The sequence below is a fragment of the Eptatretus burgeri genome, chromosome 3, assembly GCF_056783735.1.
Source record: "Eptatretus burgeri isolate ZD-2024b chromosome 3, Ebu_testis_v1, whole genome shotgun sequence".
In the NCBI taxonomy this organism is placed as follows: Eukaryota; Metazoa; Chordata; class Myxini; order Myxiniformes; family Myxinidae; genus Eptatretus; species Eptatretus burgeri.
Window position 1 is genome coordinate 81,091,795 of NC_140963.1, and position 19,935 is coordinate 81,111,729.

The 19,935-nt window shown below is 39.2% G+C and overlaps 1 protein-coding gene across 1 annotated transcript in view; it reads left to right on the plus strand.

The window, feature by feature from the left end:
- LOC147030295 (insulin-like growth factor 2 mRNA-binding protein 1) overlaps positions 1-19,935 on the plus strand; it is a 129,113-nt gene that overhangs the window by 80,463 nt on the left and 28,715 nt on the right. The window contains exons 8-9 of the mRNA XM_085872176.1: positions 4,303-4,438; positions 10,987-11,109. Of these exons, the coding sequence (XP_085728302.1) occupies positions 4,303-4,438; positions 10,987-11,109 (259 nt within the window). The remainder of the gene's footprint in view (positions 1-4,302; positions 4,439-10,986; positions 11,110-19,935) is intronic.

The following is a 19,935-nucleotide window of genomic DNA, read 5'->3' on the forward strand; positions in this document are numbered from 1 at the left end:
TAATTTAGAGGGGTTCGAACATCCCACTCCTGACACCAATGTGACGTCCACGGGACTTGAACAGTCCCGCCAACGTAGAATGAGCCGAAACGATGGAGGCGGTTTATTTATTTATAACCCAAACATGGCGGTTCTAATCGCTCTACCGCAAACGGGACGAGGAAGGTGGCACGAGTCACTTTTCACTGAGTTGATGATGTTTATTTGTTTTTATTATTACCAGAAATAACAAGACTCGGCAAGAAGAGGGATCCGGGGCGATTCGACGGGATGGTGTGGGATCGGGCGTGGGAAAAAACACAGACAATTCCAATGAATATACAGATCTCAAACCTTCTAAGGCGCCAAGCACACACACACACACACACACACACACACACACACACACACACACACACACACACACACACACACGCAAAACGTACCTATTTCTGGTGGTCAGGCTGGACCGTGATGTGGACGCAACTGTCCCTGGATCAGCGTCGGACGAGCTGGCCTTGCTCTTGTCAGGGGGGCAGGAGAAACCGTGGTGCTGTCGACCTCCTGGTCTTGGCCCAAGTCCGCTCACTGCCGCCAGGGAACCAGTTCTGGCGCCAAGTTGCGAGCAGGAGAGGGAGGCAGGTCCGCCCGCCGTTCGACCCCGTACTCCGAGTCAGCAGAACCCCAGAGCCAACCAAGGTGAGGCACGAGGCTCCGCAAGGCTCCATGACACGATGAAGAACACGATCGAACCAGCACAACAACAAGGACGCTCTCCGCGCAACAGCCTCCACACCAAAAAAACACGATCTTTTGGTTGTGATCTTCTTCCTCTTCCTTTTCGACCCCGAACAGAACCTTTTTATCCTCCTGTCCTCGTCACTTCCAATCGAGCCGTTTATTGGCCCACCGCCGTCGCCTTCTGCCAATCGTGATCAAGGGGCGGAGCCATCCGCTGCACTGTCCTGTGACGTCACGGCCAGTCTCCAGGGACTACGAAAAGGGGTTTACGCAGACACCCTTACCCTATCCCGTGTCCCTATCTAATTACGTGACAATTATCATTTCCCCCTTGAAGAAATGAACATTTCCTAGACAACTTATCACCACTGAATTGCTACTTATTACATCGAGATCCTGGTAAACTCGAACAGCATGGCATACCTAATTAAACATCCTAATTACCCTTTGAATGCATACCCCCCCTCAAACGTAACAATATATATATATATATATATATATATATATATATATATATATATGTATATATATATTTATATATATGTATATGTATATATATATATATATATGTATATGTATATATATATATGTATATGTATATATATATATGTATATGTATATATATATATGTATATGTATATGTATATATATATACATACATATATACATATATATATATATATATATACATATACATATATATATATATATACAGTAATACCTTGACATACGAATGCATTAACTTACGAGTGTTCTGACTTACGAACCGTTGCTCGGACGATTTTTTTGCTTTGCGTTATGAGTGTAGATCCGAGTTGCGAGTGGAGCAAAAAATAAATAAATAAATAAATAAAACAGCAAAAAATCGAAGAAAAAGATGCAAACGTCACTGATGAAGTTGAAAATATCACCGACGAAGATTAAGTGTAAGTGAAAAATAATAATGCAGCATTTAAGTTTAGCGATAAGTGAAGTGATAAAACAAATGAAAAAAAATTTGAGACGCGCTTTGAGACGCGCACAGCCAAGCAAGCGAACACCTGCATCTCCCGCCTTTTCACACATCTCCCGCCACTCACTCGTTCAGTTCTCTTGGTTATCTCGTTGAGTCGGGTCGTACCGTAGTAATCGTAGCAATTAAGCAATTAAGTGTAACGGCAAAGGGAATAATAATAAAAAAATGTAAAAAAAAAATTGTTGCAATTAAGTTTAGTGATAAAGTGAATAAAATATATCTATCTATAAATATATATATATATATATATATATATATATATATATATATATATATATATATTTCTATATATTTCTTCTTCTTCTTTCGGCTGTTCCCGTTCAGGGTCGCCAAGCGGATCATCCGTATGATCCGCATAGTGATTTGGCATACGTTTTTTTACGCCGGATGCCCTTCCTGACGCAACCCTGGTCGCCTCTTACGACACAGGGATATGGTACACCTATTTTTTTAACCGGGGTATACACCGGCCCAGTATACTGGTACTCATTTCGCTGACCTCGGAAGGATGACAGGCTGAGTCAACCCACTGGTGTATTAATTCAGTGGCTCAACGGGGCTTGAACTCAGGAACTCAGGACCTCTTGGATCCCAAGCCGCTGCCCTAACCACTGCACCAACACCAGGATATATATATATATATATATATATATATATATATATATATATATATATATATATATATATATATATATATATATATATATATATATATATATATATATATATATATATATATATATATATATATATATATATATATATATATATATATATATATATATATATATATATATATATATATATATATATATATATATATATATATATATATATATATATATATATATATATATATATATATATATATATATATATATATATATTTTTTTTTTTTTCAACCCCCATCGCTTGATAATATATGTGCATTTGCTTTGCTTTCGTCAACGTATATTTTCAACTCCCATCGCTTGATATATATATATATATATATATATATATATATATATATATATATATATATATATATATATATATATATATATATATTCAACTTCAACTCCCAAGAGGGTATTGGACATTGGGCTGGCCATGACAGGGTCTTGATCTGATGGTCCTCTATCCACACCTTTATTGACCTGTCTGTGTGGCATGGAGCATTTTCCTGCTGGAAAAACCAATCCTCAGAGTTGGGGAACATTGTCAGAGCAGAAGGAAGCAAGGACAACCTTCCAGGACAACCTTGTACGTGGCTTTATTCATGAGTCCTTCACAAAGACAAATCTGCCCGATTCCAGCCTTGCTGAAGCACCCCCAGATCATCACCGATCCTCCACCAAATTTCACAGTGGGTGCGAGACACTGTGGCTTATAGGCCTCTCCAGGTCTCCGTCTAACCATTAGACGACCAGGTGTTGGGCAAAGCTGAAAATTTGACTCATCAGAGAAGATGACCTTACTCCAGTCCTCTACAGTCCACTCTTTATGTCTTTTGCAAACCTCCGCCTGGCTCTTCTTTGTGTCTCATTGATGAAGGGCTTTTTTCTTGATTTGCCCGACTTCAGCCCTGCCCCAAGGAGCCTGTTTCTAACTGTCCTCGCCGTGCACTTCACCCCAGCTGCCGTTTGCCATTCTTTTTGTTGGTCACTTGATGTTATCCTACGGTTGTTGAGTTACATTCAAATGAGTTGGCAGTCATCCCGGTTAGTGGAAAGTCGTTTTCGCCCTCTGCCAGTCTGTAGCTTTGTTGTCTCCAATGTCTGCTGCTTGTCCTTGTTCTTATGAACCGCCGTCTTTGAAATTTTAAGGATGGAAGCAACGTGATGCTCACTGTATCCCTCTGCCAGTAAAGCCAGAATTGAACCCTTCTTTTCCTCACTCAAAACTTTTCTTTTCAACTCTTTTGGCATGGTCAATAATTGTTTTTTTTATTCCAATTACTTTTGAGGTACTACTAGCACTGTTTTTTGCCATCCAGCTGGTCCTATTGCAAGAGGATAGTGATGACCACAGCAGTGGTTTTTATACTCTTCCTTGTTAAATAAGATTCGTTTCAGGTGATCACCTAATCAGTACCTCGCGAAGTAGAATGAGGTGTGCCTGTGTTGGAATTCAACAGACACTGGAATGGAATGGCTGCCATACATGTGGAGATGCTGATTTAACATTTTTTTGGAGTCGTCCTTCATCTTTTTTCAGAGCTGTGTGTGTGTGTGTGTGTATGTATATATATATATATATATATATATATATATATATATATATATATATATATATATATATATATATATATATATATATATATATATATATATATATATACACACACATACATGTATAATTCCATTCAGACTCCAATGCTGCCACTCTGAGTGATACATAAATAAGGACATTGACACTTCTAATAGTTTTCAAGGCTTGAGTAATAGCAAAATAAAAAAAAACTCAGGCATTGTGGGATCAGTGCATATTGATAAATTTTTTATCCCTGAGTGTTGTAAATGCAGATGTGTGAGTGAGGCAGATAATTATGTCAAAAAGAAAATTGTTCTGTGTCATGAGTGCAGGCTCCAGGAGTTAACATTGTACAACCTAGAGAGGACGATCACCATAAAGGGTTCTATTGTGGCATGCTCACTTGCTGAGAGTGCGATCATGAAGAAAGTACGAGAAGCATATGAGAACGACTTGGCTGCTATGAATGTAAGAGATATTGTCGAAGTGCATTTGCTTTGCTTTCGTCAACGTTTTTCATCACTACTGCAATCCATTTGTCTTTCAAACTTTGTGCATTGTCTTGTAGATCTGGATCCCTTGGCTTGAACTTCTCCCTTTAATGTGTGTGTTGGTTCTTTTCAGCTGAAAATTATTCCCCAAACCGTTGACCCAACAGCACAAAAATGGACTAATCAATGAAACATTTATTCAAACCATGTTTGATTGTAATTAACAGCATGGTTCTTTCATCAGGAAGACGTTGAGTGTGATATACAGATGTCAAATATTTTTCTCTTCTTCATTGTAGATTTTTGAGTCTCAAGAAAGTCAACTTTTTACCAGTGATACAATATTGTTGACAGCAGAAAATAGGTGATTTATGGCACCTTTGAGTTCATTGCAAATTGTATATAAACACACATCAGATATCATTGTTTACATCTTCAGAAAAAGGGATATTTACTCGAAAAAGTAAATTTGAGAAATCAAGAGGTGGAACAAGTCGTGGTACATTCAAAGTATACCACCCCCATGTGAAATAAATAAATAACAAATTATTCAGTGCGCGACATCACTGAGGCGCCTTCAGCGCCCTGCGATGCCACCTTGCAGCGCATGTAGTCGGAATTGGGAGGGAGTGGTGTACAATAATTGATTCATTGATTGATTATTATTTATTTATTTTAATTATGCAATTAATCATAAAATAATTAATTTCTTAATCAATTGGCGAAGAGTATACCGAAACCACCACTGTTTCATCCGAATCTGTAACTTTTTGAAAATTAAGTAATTAATTGAAAAATGAATAATTAATCAATTAAATGATTAATCAATAAATAAAAAATAACCTTTAAAGTTCAATCAATTGGTCACTGTCATGTCCAAAAATCAGCTTCCGAGCTCAAAATCTTCTTCTTCTTCTTCTTCTTCTTCCAGCTGCTCCCGTTAGGGGTCGCCACAGCGGATCATCCGTATGATCCGCATAGTGATTTGGCACATGTTTTACGCCGGATGCCCTTCCTGACGCAACCCTGGTCGCCTCTTACGACACAGGGATATGATACACCTATTTTAACCGGGGTATACACCTGCCCAGTATACTGGTACTCATTTCACCGACCTCGGAAGGATGACAGGCTGAGTTAACCCCCTGGTGTATTAATTCAGTGGCCCAACGGGGCTTGAAATCAGGACCTTTTGAATCCCAAGCCGCTGCCCTAACCACTGCGCCAACACCAGGCTACCGCTTCCGAGCTCAAAATATGCCTGAGATATTGCCAGGACGAGGAATAAAATAAGTAATTAATAAATCGATAATTAATTAATTAACTGAGTGATTAATCAAAAAATAAAAAATAACATTTTTGCCAAATCACATCTTCACTTTTGTCCCCAAATTTCAGCTTCCGGGCTCAAAGGATGGCTATCGCCTGGAGAAGCAAAAAGAAAATAATTAATCGATTAATTGATGGATAAATAAATCAAAAATACCCTTTATAGCCAAATCACTTGCTCACTGTCATGTCCAAATATCAGCTTCCAAGCTCAAAAGTGCCTGAGATATTGCCCAGGGGAGAAATTAAATAAATAAGTAATTAATAAATCGATAATAATTGAGTAATTAATCAATTAATTGATTAATCAAAAAAAATAAAAAATATTGTTATTACCAAAGCACATCTTCACTTTTATCCCCAGATTTCAGCTTCCGAGCCCAAAGGTTGGCTGAGATATCACCCGGACAAACAAGAAAGAAAATAATCAATCGATTAATTGATTAATCAATGAATGAAAATACGGTCACTAATTTAATTAATAATTTTAATTATTAGTTAATAGATTATTGTCAGGTCAGACCAGATCAGATATGTGACTTGCTACAGGTATCATGTAAACCTGTACAAACCTATTTCATGGTCGGGTTGTCGGAGACTAAACCGTCTCTCCAACCAGGTTTCCTGGTGAGGAGGGTGTATGATATGGACACCCAGCAAGATTAAAAACAAAACCTTTCAAAGGGTGGAGGAGCTCTTTGTGAGCCAACGGCCATCCATATGTAGTGCCCAACGGTGTCTGCAGACGTCCTTCTGCAGTTGGGTTACTTTTTTATAGGAGGTTGGAAGGAGGATTTGCACTCCAGCCAACGCAAAACCCTTCACTCCGCAAAACGTAAGAAAACCATGAAGAAAATTGAAGACCCACTCAATGGGCGTACCTCCTTTGCAGCTGCCCTCTGTCGAGCAGCTCACCTGATGACGGGATTGGGGCAAATCCTTCGGGACCCCCACCCTTTGATGATAGGAGGAAAACCACTTTTCCACACCCTGTTGTTTTGATAATTAATATCTGGGGGACACGCTGTTAGATTAAAGTGCTCCATCAGCTGTTAGGGTTAGGGTAAGGGTTTGGGCTGCTTGCAGCCTATGTTGATCTCTGCAATGCATTCAATTCAATGAATCGGGATGCCCTCTGGAGCATTCTCCATCTTCGTGGGGTGCCACTGATGAGTGATCAATCTGATTAGTGAACTATACTCCAGTACTGAGAGGGGGAGTGCATTACATGTGGTCAGCGCCCAGAGGGGTCAGATTGGCTGACCCTCCAATCAACTGTTTTCTCTGCAGTTTCCCTGTTTTCTCTGCAACTGTCACTATCATGTCCTCTAACTGGGTCGGTTGTTGGTTTTCAGAAAAAAACAAAAAACAGGGGAGCCTCCTGATAACCTTCCCGGGTCAGATTGCGGTAGTGTGTGTCGGGGTGGTGCTGAGTTGACGTCCACCAGACGGCAGTCTCTTTGGGTTAACCTGAGGCGGGCCCTTCGGATGGGTGCCTGGAATGTCCTATCCCTAAGAGCGGATGATCACTTGTCTCTGTTATCATCTGTGCTCAAGCATTTGAACATCGGTATTGCAGAACTCTCTGAGGTTCAGAGACCAGAGAGTACCGAGATTATGGCGGGTTGTTACACCTACTATTGGTCTGGTCGCTGTGATGGTTACCATGCCCAAAGAGTTGCTGTAGCTGTGTCCAATAAGCTGATTTCAATGATCATTTAGGTAACACCAGTCAAGGAGCATATGAGACGAAGGAATCGTCACTCCTTGGGGATTGTTTCTCTGGTCTCTGAATATGCTCTGACTGAGGTAAGTGATCTCACCACGAAGGACGCATTCTATGCTATGCTCGAGTCTGTGGTTGATCAGTGCCCCAGGTAAAATACTCTTCGAGTCTTGGGGAATTTATCTACATCGACTCAAACTGATAGGGATGGTAATGAGGTGTGTTTTGGTCCCCATGAGTCTGGAACTGTGAACCAGAATAGCACGAAGTTCCTTAACTTTGGAAGAAGTCATGGACTTCGGGTGGCTGACTCATGGTTTCAGCACCCACAGGCTAATCGCTGGACTTGGTATTTCAACGCTGGTGGTGTGGCAAAGGTGCTCGTTGATGGTCGCTGGAGGATGATCCAGAACTGCAGGGTCCACCAGAGTGCTCAGTTCCTCAATACCGACCACAGGCTTGTGGTAGCAACTCTGAAGTTGCAGCTTAAATCCAGGAGAATGCTACCATCCCAGCCTAGGCTGGATGTTGGCAAGCTCAAGGATGGGAGGGTAGCTGAGGAGTTTGCGAACAGGCTGAGTGGGGATTTGGGGGGGGGGGGTCTGAGTGCTTTGGGGAATCCTGAAGAGTTGTGGAGTTCTTTCAAGACCACCATCCTTGATGTTGCCGGTGGATGTCTGGGAGCTCACTATAGCGTGAAGAAGAATTTTGTTTCTCAAAGGACACTGAATGGTTAAAAGCGATGGTGCTCTCAACAAGACTCTTCCACTTGCATACACGTTCACACACACCTGCCAACTGACAGACCAGAGATGCAAGGCCAGGCTTAATGGCAGAGCTGAGCTGTTCAGGAAGTTGAGGCATAAAAATGTACATTCGTTGAGCGTGGACAAGGAGGCCTATGTGTGAGGAATCTGTGAGGGGGGAGAGCATTACATGTGGTCAAGCGATTCTTGTCCTGCTTACAGGGATATTCACGCATTGTGTTCCTCCAAGCCTGTCCCTCGGTGTACTTCAGTTAGAGCGGAGGGTGGAGGGCTCTTGACAGAGGAGTCCGAAGTGAAGGCCCACTGGGCCGGTTGCTTTGAGCGGCTCCACCAGGCCAATCCAACCAGCTGTTGAGTTGGATGTCAGGGGTGTTACTCTCCCTATTGCTGACCCTCCAATCAACTGTGATCCACCTTCATTTGTGGAAATACAGGCTGTGGTGATCCGGATGAAATGGGGTAAAGCTCCTGGGATCTGTGGCATCCATGCTGAACTTCTCAAGGCTGCATTCGTGTCATTGCATGCAGTTCTGTGCTCCCCCTGGAACACAGGCATCATCCCAACTGACTGGAAGAGGGGCCTTGTTGTCCCTCTCTGGAAATGTAAGGGTGATCGCCAGGACTGCAACAACTACCGAGGGGTGACACTGCTCTCAGTGCCATGCATTGTGTTTGCTCGGATAATTCTTGATTGAGTTCTCCACCATCTGCTTGAGCACGACCACCTCGAGCAGTCAGGCTTTACAACAAAGAGGTCAACAACTGACCATATCCTTGCCCTTTGGGGTCCTCACCAAACGCAGACAAGATTTTTGGCAGGGGCTGCTTGCAGCCTATGTTGATCTCTGCAAAGCGTTCAATTTAATGAATCGGGATGCCCTCTGGAACATTCTCCATCTTCGTGGGGTGCCACTAAAACTGATCCATCTGATGACTGAACTACACTCCAGTAATGAGAGTGTGGTGAGATGTGGTGATACCAACTCTGACTTATTTCCAGTTGTTACAAGAGTTCATCAGGGGTGTGTACTGGCAACCACACTTTTCAATGCTTGTATGGACTGGATTCTGGGGAGGATGTCAGAGAGATCAAGCTGTGGTGCATCATTTGGGAATGTCAAGATCTCTGACCTTGATTTTGCAAATGATGCAGTTATCTTTGCGGAGACTCTGGAGATCCTTTAGGGACCCTCAAGGTGCTGAATGAGGAGTCTGAGCGACTGGGATTACAGGTTTCCTAGGTCAAAACTAAGATCCAGGCTTTCAATGACATCCTGGATGCTGCTACCTTGTCTGTATCTGTTTGTAGTGAGGATGTTGAGGTCATGGAGAGATTCACTGACCTTGGCAGTGACATTCATGTCTCTGCTGACTGTGAACCAGAGGTCAATAGATGTATGTGTCAGGCCTGGGGTGTCATGGATTTACTGGATCATGGGTTGTGGTGCTGTCGGTACCTGTTCAGGAGGACGAAAGTCCGAGTCTTCAGGTACTTGGTGCTTCCATTCTTGCTCTACGGATGTAAGCCTTGGTCTCTGACCAGGGATCTGAGAGACCAGATCCCTTCAGAGAATCCTTGGCTGTCGCTGGTCAGATTTTGTGTCCAACGAGCGGTTGCTGAGAGAGAGACAAAAATGAGATTTGTTACCTGCATAGTCCGTGAGCGTCAGCTGCGGCTGTATTGACATGTGGCTTGTTTTCCTGATGCTGATCCTGCTCACCAGATTCTCTCAATGAGGGAGCATCCTGAGGGAAGGAGGCCATCGGGCCAATCACATGCCTCGTGGTTGCAGCAGGTTGATTGGCATCTCAAGTAGATGGGGATGGGCCAGGGATCTGCCTGGGGGATGGCCAGATGGAGGCCCCTGGAGTCGTGGCGGAAAGTGGATGCAGTGACGCGCTGCTCCGACGCATACTCCCATACCTGACCTGACCTGAAAAATAACCTTTGTAGCAAAATCACTTGGTTACTATCATGTCCAAATATCAGCTTCTATCTCAAAACGTGCCTGAGATATTGGTCAGATGAGAAAGAAAATAAATAAATAATTAACAAATCGATAATAATGAAGTCATTAATATAATAATTGATTAATAAAAAAATAAAAAGTATATTGTTTTTGCATATGGACATCCTCAAGTTTGTCCCTAAATTTCAGCTTCCTATCTCAAAGGATGGTTGAGATATCACCTGGACAAACAAGAAAGAAAATGATTCATCGATTAATTGATTAATTAATAAACCAAAAATACTCCTTATAGCAAAATCACTTGGTCACTGTCCATGTGCATGCCATCTCACACGCAACACAGACTGGTTTTGGTATAAAGATGCTTTTTTATACCTAGTTGAGGCTCATCAATGAGCCTAGAACAAAGAAGGGATCAGGACGTAACAGACCAAAAGGAACAATAGAGAGTGGGGAAACACACCAACAACAGGGTTGAGGGACAAAATAGGACACTTGGATAAATAAGAAGTGTGGGTAAGAATGAGGGCTCAGGGAGGACACAGGTGGACAAACACAATGTGTATATTTTGGTTTTGGCGTGTTCGTGTGATGTTTATTTTGCTTTTAACCATTAACTAGTTGAGTATTTACTGATGGACTCCCTTCTACTTGTACAACCAGTGAAAAATTTAAACTGCAGCTCTTGCCCTCCCCTCCTCCTCTCTATCCCATCTGGATTAATTTCTTACAGCAACAGTCAAACCTCATTCCAGGCCTAAATCTTGGTGCTGTGGGTCTCTTCCAACCTACTGTTCCGATGGTTCCATCCAGCATGAGTTCATGCTCTTCCTCTGGGCCCTACATGTCTCTCATGGTGAGTTTCCAACCTCAGACCTCAACACCTTGCAATACCTTACTCCACAGTTAAAAGGGATGCAAATATCATTCCATGCACATTTCCAACCTTTGACATGATTTTACACACTGCATTTTATGGAGCCTTTTTAGTAGTAAGAAGGATGCATTGGTGAATCTGTCATGTTTACATTGGAGGCTGATGTTGGTCACATTGCACACACAAAAACCAGAATCTGGTGACAAGGAGGAGAATCAGATTCTCATTTTTACGCCCCGGTGACAATGTTGCCGGTGGCATGTTGTCGGGTTGTCCGTCCGTCTGTACGTACGTACGTACTACGTACGTACTACGTCCATGCAAATTTTATCTGTTTTCTCTGGAACCGCTTATCCAATCGAAGCGAAATTTACCAAGTATCATCAAACTACATACCTGCATTCAATGTGGAAATTATGCCATCATAGGCCACGTGGTGTGGCAGCTATATTGGATAGAAAAACGAATCTTATCCGATCAAAACAAAACTTCACCCACATGATCCTCTCCCAAATCTCGGGCAGAGTCCAAATTTTCAATGCCATTGATCACATGGTTTGGTAGCCATGTTAGTTTTAAAACTGAAATTTTTTCAACCTTTTTCTCCAAAACCACTTAACATATCAATATGAAGCATGTTGCGTTACATGGAGCAAGGGCAGTTGTGGGGGGAAAAATTATATTAATGTATTTTAAATTGCAACAAATTGAGTTTCAGAAATGTAACTTTTATGCTGCAAGTTGAATTGGCTGTCATTTCTGGCCAAAAGACTTTTGCCCTAAATGATAAATGTGTTGTTCTGGAGCAGAGTGACTGAGCTGATAAATGAACCTTTGCTTAGAAATGTATGAAGTGGCTTTTCGTCTAAAGGACACGTCTACGGTCTGGGTGAATGTCCCCCAACCTCTCTCTCACGAAAGTATAAAATGCTTTGAAATCTAAAATTGTTTTCAGTGCAAGCACGTGAGGAAGTATAGTTTCTCAGTGACTTGTACTCCTTGGAACTGACCAAGTACCAAGTTAGAATAAAACTCTCTGATGTAATGTAGAAGTGAATTGAATCGGGTTGGTCTAACTGTTAACTAAAGTAAGAATAAATGAAATAGAACGAAATAATATTGCAATCAAATGGGGATTCTTAAGTTCATTGTACAAGGGTGAGAAGTGTATGGTGTATAATTAGGAAATAAATTGTTTCACAAGGAAGGACTTGTGTGGACATCAGTTTTATCAGTGTCGATAGGGTTTTTGTAGGATTTTATTATCAAATCGGACAAATGTTAAACTCTGTCTGAAGTCAAATAGGATTCCACAGTCGGCCAGTTAGAATCCTTCAGGAGGACAACGATCACAACAAGGTGGGTTTAAAAAAATTTAGTTTTCTAACCGATTGTAGAACTGATGTGGATTTTTTAAACTATTTCAGAGTTTAATGTTTGTCCGATTTGATTATAAAATCCGACAAAAACCCTCTTGGCACTGATAAAACTGATGTCCACACAAGTCCTTCCTTGTGAAACAATTTATTTCCGAATTATACACCATACACTTCTCACCCTTGTACAATGAACTTAAGAATCCCCATTTGATTGCAATATTATTTGGTTCTATTTCATTTATTCTTACTTTAGTTAACAGTTAAACCAACCCGATTCAATTCACTTCTACATTACATCAGAGAGTTTTACCCGGGCGTAGTGGCGTGCGCCTGTAATCCGGCGACTCGGAGGCTTGGGTTGGAGGATCCCTTGAGGACGGGGGCTCTGCACTGGGCAGGGTGTAGAGCAGCCCGGAATCATGGCGAAACCCAAATCCTGATCCCTGTGTCGTAAGAGGCGACCAGGGTTGCGTCAGGAAGGGCATCCGGCGTAAAACCTGTGCCAAATCAGTATGCGGATCATAACGGATGATCCGCTGTGGCGACCCCTAACGGGAGCAGCCGAAAGATGAACAACAACAACATTACATCAGAGAGTTTTATTCTAACTTGGTACTTGGTCAGTTCCAAGGAGTACAAGCTACTGAGAAACTATACTTCCTCACGTGCTTGCACTGAAAACAATTTTAGAATTCAAAGCATTTTATACTTTCATGAGAGAGAGGTTGGGGGATATTCACCCAGACTGTAGACGTGTCCTTTAGACGAAAAGCCACTTCGTACATTTCTAAGCAAAGGTTCATTTATCAGCTCGGTCACTCTGCTCCAGAACAACACATTTCTTATCATTTCGGGCAAAAGTATTTTGGCCAGAAATGACAGCCAATTCAATTTGCAGCATAAAAGTTACATTTCTGAAACTCCATTTGTTACAATTTAAAATACATTCATATAAATTTTTCCCCCACACTCCCCCGTTTTTTTTTTAAGGAAAATTTGAATAATTTTTCTTGCACATGATTACCATGTCCCATTCCTGAAGGAGAAAAGATTTCCATTATTCAAGTTCAATCAACAATGGCAGCGAGTGCTCTTTTCAGAAAATGAGTGAGTTTCCATTTAATTTATGGCCTGTTCATCAGCATGTGTCACACATTGAAAACATGCTACCCGAAGTCAGAAGATAAACAGGTCAGGGTGTGGATAGAGCGGCACCCAACGGGAAACGCAATCAAAGCACTCCTTGAGCTGAGGAGAAGGTAGATGTGGGCAAGTACAAGTTTGGGCCGGACACTGGGTTGAAGGAGCGCAGTGTGGAACTCCAGGCCTGTCGTACATTGAAGTGACCACAGCAAGTTCACGATGTATTTGCAGAGCGGCAATCGAGAGTGTGGCTGAGAACATTCCTCCACGCAGGCACCACACAACGCCGACATTAAGACTTTGCTCAACCTTCTCCTCAGTGGGTTTTTTTCTTTCTTTTCCCACATTGCTCCATCTTATCTCCTCAGGAAGGGGCATAATCATGTGTTGAATGCTCAATCACCCAAATCTGGGTTTTCCCATCATCCAATCTTTGTGTGGAACTTCTTTCCAAACTTCATTTAGATGAAATCGTACATTGCTTCAAAGACTGCTTTCAACACTCCGAAACAAACAAAGCATCAATTGAACACCAATCAATAAACGTCATGGGCACATGTAGTTCTACAAGACTAACAAAGATTCTTATGGAAGCATTTAACTTGCATTATATGTCCTATCAATATTTTAATCCCTTTCCTTGTTATTTCCCAAAACAACATGCTACAATATACAGAAATCCCAGTTGTACGTATACTCAAAACATCTATCTCATTTGCTATTTCCATCGACATATTTAAATCTGACATTTCTCCCTCTGTCCACTTCTCTCTCACCAAAACAGCAAACATGCTGCCATTTTTCCAACTCACATACACAAACCATCTATCACTTCCTCCGACCTTCTCAATTACGAATCCATTTTCCTTTATCAAAACAAATAAATCATTTTAAACAGTTGTACAAAAATTGTCAAATGTCAAATTGCTCCAGAACAACACATTTATCATTTAGGGCAAAAGTCTTTTGGCCAGAAATGACAGCCAATTCAATTTGCAGCATAAAAGTTACATTTCTGAAACTCCATTTGTTACAATTTAAAATACATTCATATAATTTTTCCCCCACACTTTCCCCCACACCATTTATCAGCTCGGTCACTCTGCTCCAGAACAACACATTTCTTATCATTTAGGGCAAAAGTCTTTTGGCCAGAATTGACAGCTAATTCAATTTGCAGCATAAAAGTTACATTTCTGAAACTCCATTTGTTACAATTTAAAATACATTAATATAAATTTTTCCCCCACTTTTCATGTTGCAGCAACCTCGGTTCGAATAAAAAAAAAACAAACAAAGTTTAAAAAAATGTTGTCGGGTTGTCCGTCCGTCTGTACGTACGTAGTACATCCATGCAAATTTTATCTGTTTTCTCTGGAACCACTTATCCAATCGAAGCGAAATTTACCAAGTATCATCAAACTACATACCTGCATTCAATGTGGAAATTATGCCATCATAGGCCACGTGGTGTGGCAGCTATATTGAATAGAAAAACGAATCTTATCCAATCAAAACAAAACTTCACCCATATGATTCTCTTCCAAATCTCGGGCAGAGTCCAAATTTTCAATGCCATTGATCACATGGTTTGGTAGCCATGTTAGTTTGAAAACTGAAATTTTTTCAACCTTTTTCTCCAAAACCACTTAACATATCAATATGAAGCATGTTGCGTTACATGGAGCAAGGGCAGTGAATCACAACTGCAAAGTTTCGCTTCGATTGCGATAGCGATTTCCGAAATATAATTTTTTAATATCTTCCTTAAAACCAATGTGGCTGCGACACCACATGACTGATGATGTCATTTGTAAGTCAAATGTATGCAGCAATGGCAGTGGATCATAACTGCAAAGTCGAGTGTTGATAGGTTAAATGGTTTCACAGAAATAATTGTTTAATTACCTTTTTAAAACCAACATGGCTGCCACATCCTGTGACTGATGAGATCGTTGTTGAATAAAATATTTGTATCAACAGTAGTGGATCATCACTGCAAATTCTTGCATCGAAACACTAAGCGGTTTCAGAGAAATATTTTTTTCAAATATGATCGACTCGGCATGGGGAATATTTTTTGAAAATTTCAACATCACTGGTCACATGGTCTCGCAGCCATGTTGGACAAAAAGCCTTATCCGATCAACGAAAAACTCCAAAGACGTGATCGGCAACCCATTCTGAATTTGATTTGATAAAGAGGACATCGTGGGTCAGGTGTCCGATCGAAGTGGGGTTGTATCGAAGTGGGGCAGCATGATTTTGTTTTTCCCCATAGAAATTTCCTGAAATTTTCACCATGGATGCAACTACTCATGTTGATTGCTTTTGTGATAACTGATGTCATAGGTCACGTGGTGTGGTAGCCCTGTTGGGAAAGAGCAAAATCTTTGGACCTCTGTATCTCTGAAACTGCTCCATGGAAAAAAATTGAAATTTGGCACCTGTGAAGTACTCCCCATGGGAAACAAGGGTGATTGTTTTTTTGATGATGTCATGTGTGGCTTCCTTATGACATCATAATTTCATATGTCAAATGCTTTATCCGATCAGTCTGAAAATTTTTGAGGGTCATCTTGAAGTAAATTGTAATTGGTAAAAAAATTGATGGCATCATCGGTCACGTGGTTTGGCAGCGATGTTGTTTTTAACATAATAACTTCAAAAATCTCCTTTGTAACGGCTGAACAGATTGAGGCAAAACTTTACACCTATGATCGCCTTTCCATGAGGAACCAAAAGTTCTTCACCTATGACGTCATAGGTTGCATGGTTTGGCAGCTATGATTTTCGGAATAATAAACATTTTTAAATCTTCTGCAGTACGGCTTGGCAGATCGAGGAGAAACTTCACTTACATGTTCCCCAAGCCTTGGGGATACTAGGGTGTTCACGAATAATTAATAGGTCACATAGACTGGCAGCCATATTGGTTTGTACAACATACTTTAAAAAAATCTTTCTCTTCAACCACTTCATCAATCGATGTGAAATATCACAGTTATGATTGAATAGACATGTGGAATATATGTTTTAAATTTCAACCTCATCAGATGCATGGTCTGGTAGCCAGAATTGTTTAATACTTTAAATCTGAGTTCAGCAATTTAAATCAAACTTGGTACAAGTATGTATAATGATGTAATAATGTGGGCAGAGGCTTATCTGGTGACATCACAACGTCGAAGGTTGGTATTCTAGTTGTTTTTATGAATTCAATCTTTGTTGGGGAATCACAGGGACCATATATAAATTGTGACAAGTGGCTAAACCTATTCTCTGGTATGGTTGTTCTTCCTTAGTAGATCAGACAACAGTAGGGTGAATATACTGATTCTGGCTCACTTTTCCCCATGTTAGTGAATGGGGGATTTTCAGCGATTTATTTTTTTTCCCTAAAAATAAACCCCCTTTTTATCCCAAGGTATATTTATTTGTCTCCCCTTTTAACCAAGGGGCACTCTTTTCAACTAAAGAATGCAATAAGATAAAGATTTGTTCAAGAAGTAAAGTAGTAATGTGATTTGTTAAAGGTGATTCTAAAGAAATATCTGAAACATGTGAGTCTCGGGGCACTCTTTTTCAAATAACCAATGCATATTGTTTAGCTCACTCATTGAACCTATAAAGATTTGTTCATTCTCAAATTCCTTCAATAGTTTGATTTTCTTTGCACAATAATCTCCATCTAAAATATTTTAAAATAAAACATTTGAATCTTTATATTTTTTAGATACCCCTTTTGTGCCATTACGAAATGATAAACTTCTCTTAATGCTCTTGTTTGACCACCTCCTGAGCCACATATCATTTTGAGATTATAGTAAATTGTTTTTTCATTGTTCAATTGATAACCATCAAAGTTTTCAGTCCATTCAAGGATATTCATTTTTTTCTTTACATCCTCTAACTTACTACTTTTTAAATTGATTCGCTTATTTGTTTTATTTACCTTTGTTTTAGTTATTTTTTCAATAAGACTTATTTGATATTTTTCACATTCATTATGTTTTCCATTTATATACCAAGACTGAGATTTTCTCCACTCTTTAGTTTGATTAATACTTGGTTTGACCATTTATATATTATGAAAAAACGCGGCGGTAGCCCTTAATAACCATAACCCATCTTCCCATCGTTAAAACACAATCTATTCTATACACTCTATCATACAATATCCATATGGAACACAATCTATTCCATTATCTAAATAAATATCTTATCATCAAAGGCTCCTAATTCCTTTTTATTTACTTCTTTACTATATATCTTATGTTTATAACTTCTTATTGCATTCATTTTCCTATATTCTTCTTCTTTATTATTCATCAAACAATTATAATAATTTCTAAAAGTTATTGATTTCTTTATTACATATTTCTTTATTCCCTTGAACCTCTTATCAATCTGATCACCATACTTATAAGCATATGCCTTTTCTCTCAATCCAATAAACTCACTCATTACTTTTCCACCCAACTCATCCTTAAACTTACCAATAACCTTTTCATTCTTTTTTTGAAAATAACTCTCTCTTCTTACTAAAATTACTTGTATCATATACTCCAATATTTTTCTTCAAATCTTAATAAACATCATCAGTTTTTATATCTAGGATAAAACTATCAGTGTCCATATACAACAATGAAACATTTTCACCATACTCTTTCTTTAAGCCATTATACAAATCATACATCAATATCTTTGATAAATCAAGAACTGCTGTTCCAATATAAATTGGTTTATCCATTACAATACTTTCCTTTTCCATATGAATAGCAGAAAAGTCTCTGAAAAAACCTCTTCTCTCTTAAAACTTGGTTAATTTATCAATCGAGAAGCTTCTTTCCAAGATGTTGAAAATCTAATGTTTTGCCTGTTTCTAACATTCTCCATTGTCTTTCCAAAGCCAGCATTATTCATCAATTTATAGAATTCCCCTTCAAATTTTACTTTTGTATTTGTTCTCATATCTGCATTGAATTTAATATACTTTTTCATCCAAGGACTTTGTTTAAAATTTAAAACTCAATGAATTTTAGCTACTCTCAATCCTTCTCTCAAAAACTGTTTCAAGCTTCTCTGATGCAAAACATATCCCTCTTTATCATAGAATGTTGTTACTAACTTTTCTGTTGATTTGCCTTTAATATTAAAACTTTTATGATAATCACTTAACCATTCTTTCTTTGGGATTTCTTTCTCACATGCAAAAGGAAGGTCTTTATGCTTATTATGAAGATCACTCGGGTACCTCAAATCAACTTCAAAATAATAACCTTCTTCTTCCTCATTCAATTCCTCTTGAGAAGAAATAACAATATTCATCAGAGCCTTTTCATAATCCTTTTCTTCCACCCACTCTAATTTTCAATAAGGCAGAGATTGAGACATTGCCCATCCATACAATTATTAGCATCAAATTACATCAAATAATTACAATCTTTTTCACTATCATAATTTGGAAGATAGTTATTATTTACTTTAGCATATCTTTTTGAACATACTTGTGATATTCCACCTCTCTTAGACTTCTCAATCATCAAAAGCATATCTCCATCACTGATTAAATCTGTCATTTTCAACATTGCACTCCAAGCTAAACCAGGAGCTGTGAAATAGTGGGCAGGATCTAATCCATAACAATTTTTATTATGACAGAGTGATCTGAAAGCTTCAAACACATCAGCTAACAATAAAACATGTTTTTAGATACAAATCATGATATTCTCCAAGGTTCTTTCTCTTAAATATTTTCCAAATTTCTTGTGCTTGTTTATATTCCTTATCACTTATCTCTTCTTCATAAAGGTTATTATAGAAACTTTCTTTTGAAGGAAATTGTGTTTCTTTAAATCTCATAAATGAATCCATGTAATCATAAGGATAAATTCCCTTACTTGTAAGAATTTTCTCTTTACTTTGAATTTCCTCTCGAGTTAGAATTCCCTCTTTAATCAGAATTTCATCTTTAATGAGAATTTCCTCTTTAGTTGGAATTTCATTCATTGTTTGAATTTTCTTTATAATTAGAATTTCATCTTCAGAATTTCTTCATGAATTTCCTCATTAATTATAATTTTCTCTTTACTTTGAATTCTCTCTTTAATTTGAATTTAATCTTGAGTTAAAATTTCCCCTTTTGGAAAGAATGAATTAAGATTTGGAAAATACCCTGTGGAGCTTAGATTTGATGCTTGGTAGGCTAGTGGTGTTCCCATAAACTTGTAAGAATCTAGAAACCTAATACGAGTTAAAGGTTTTGTGAATATCATTTTTG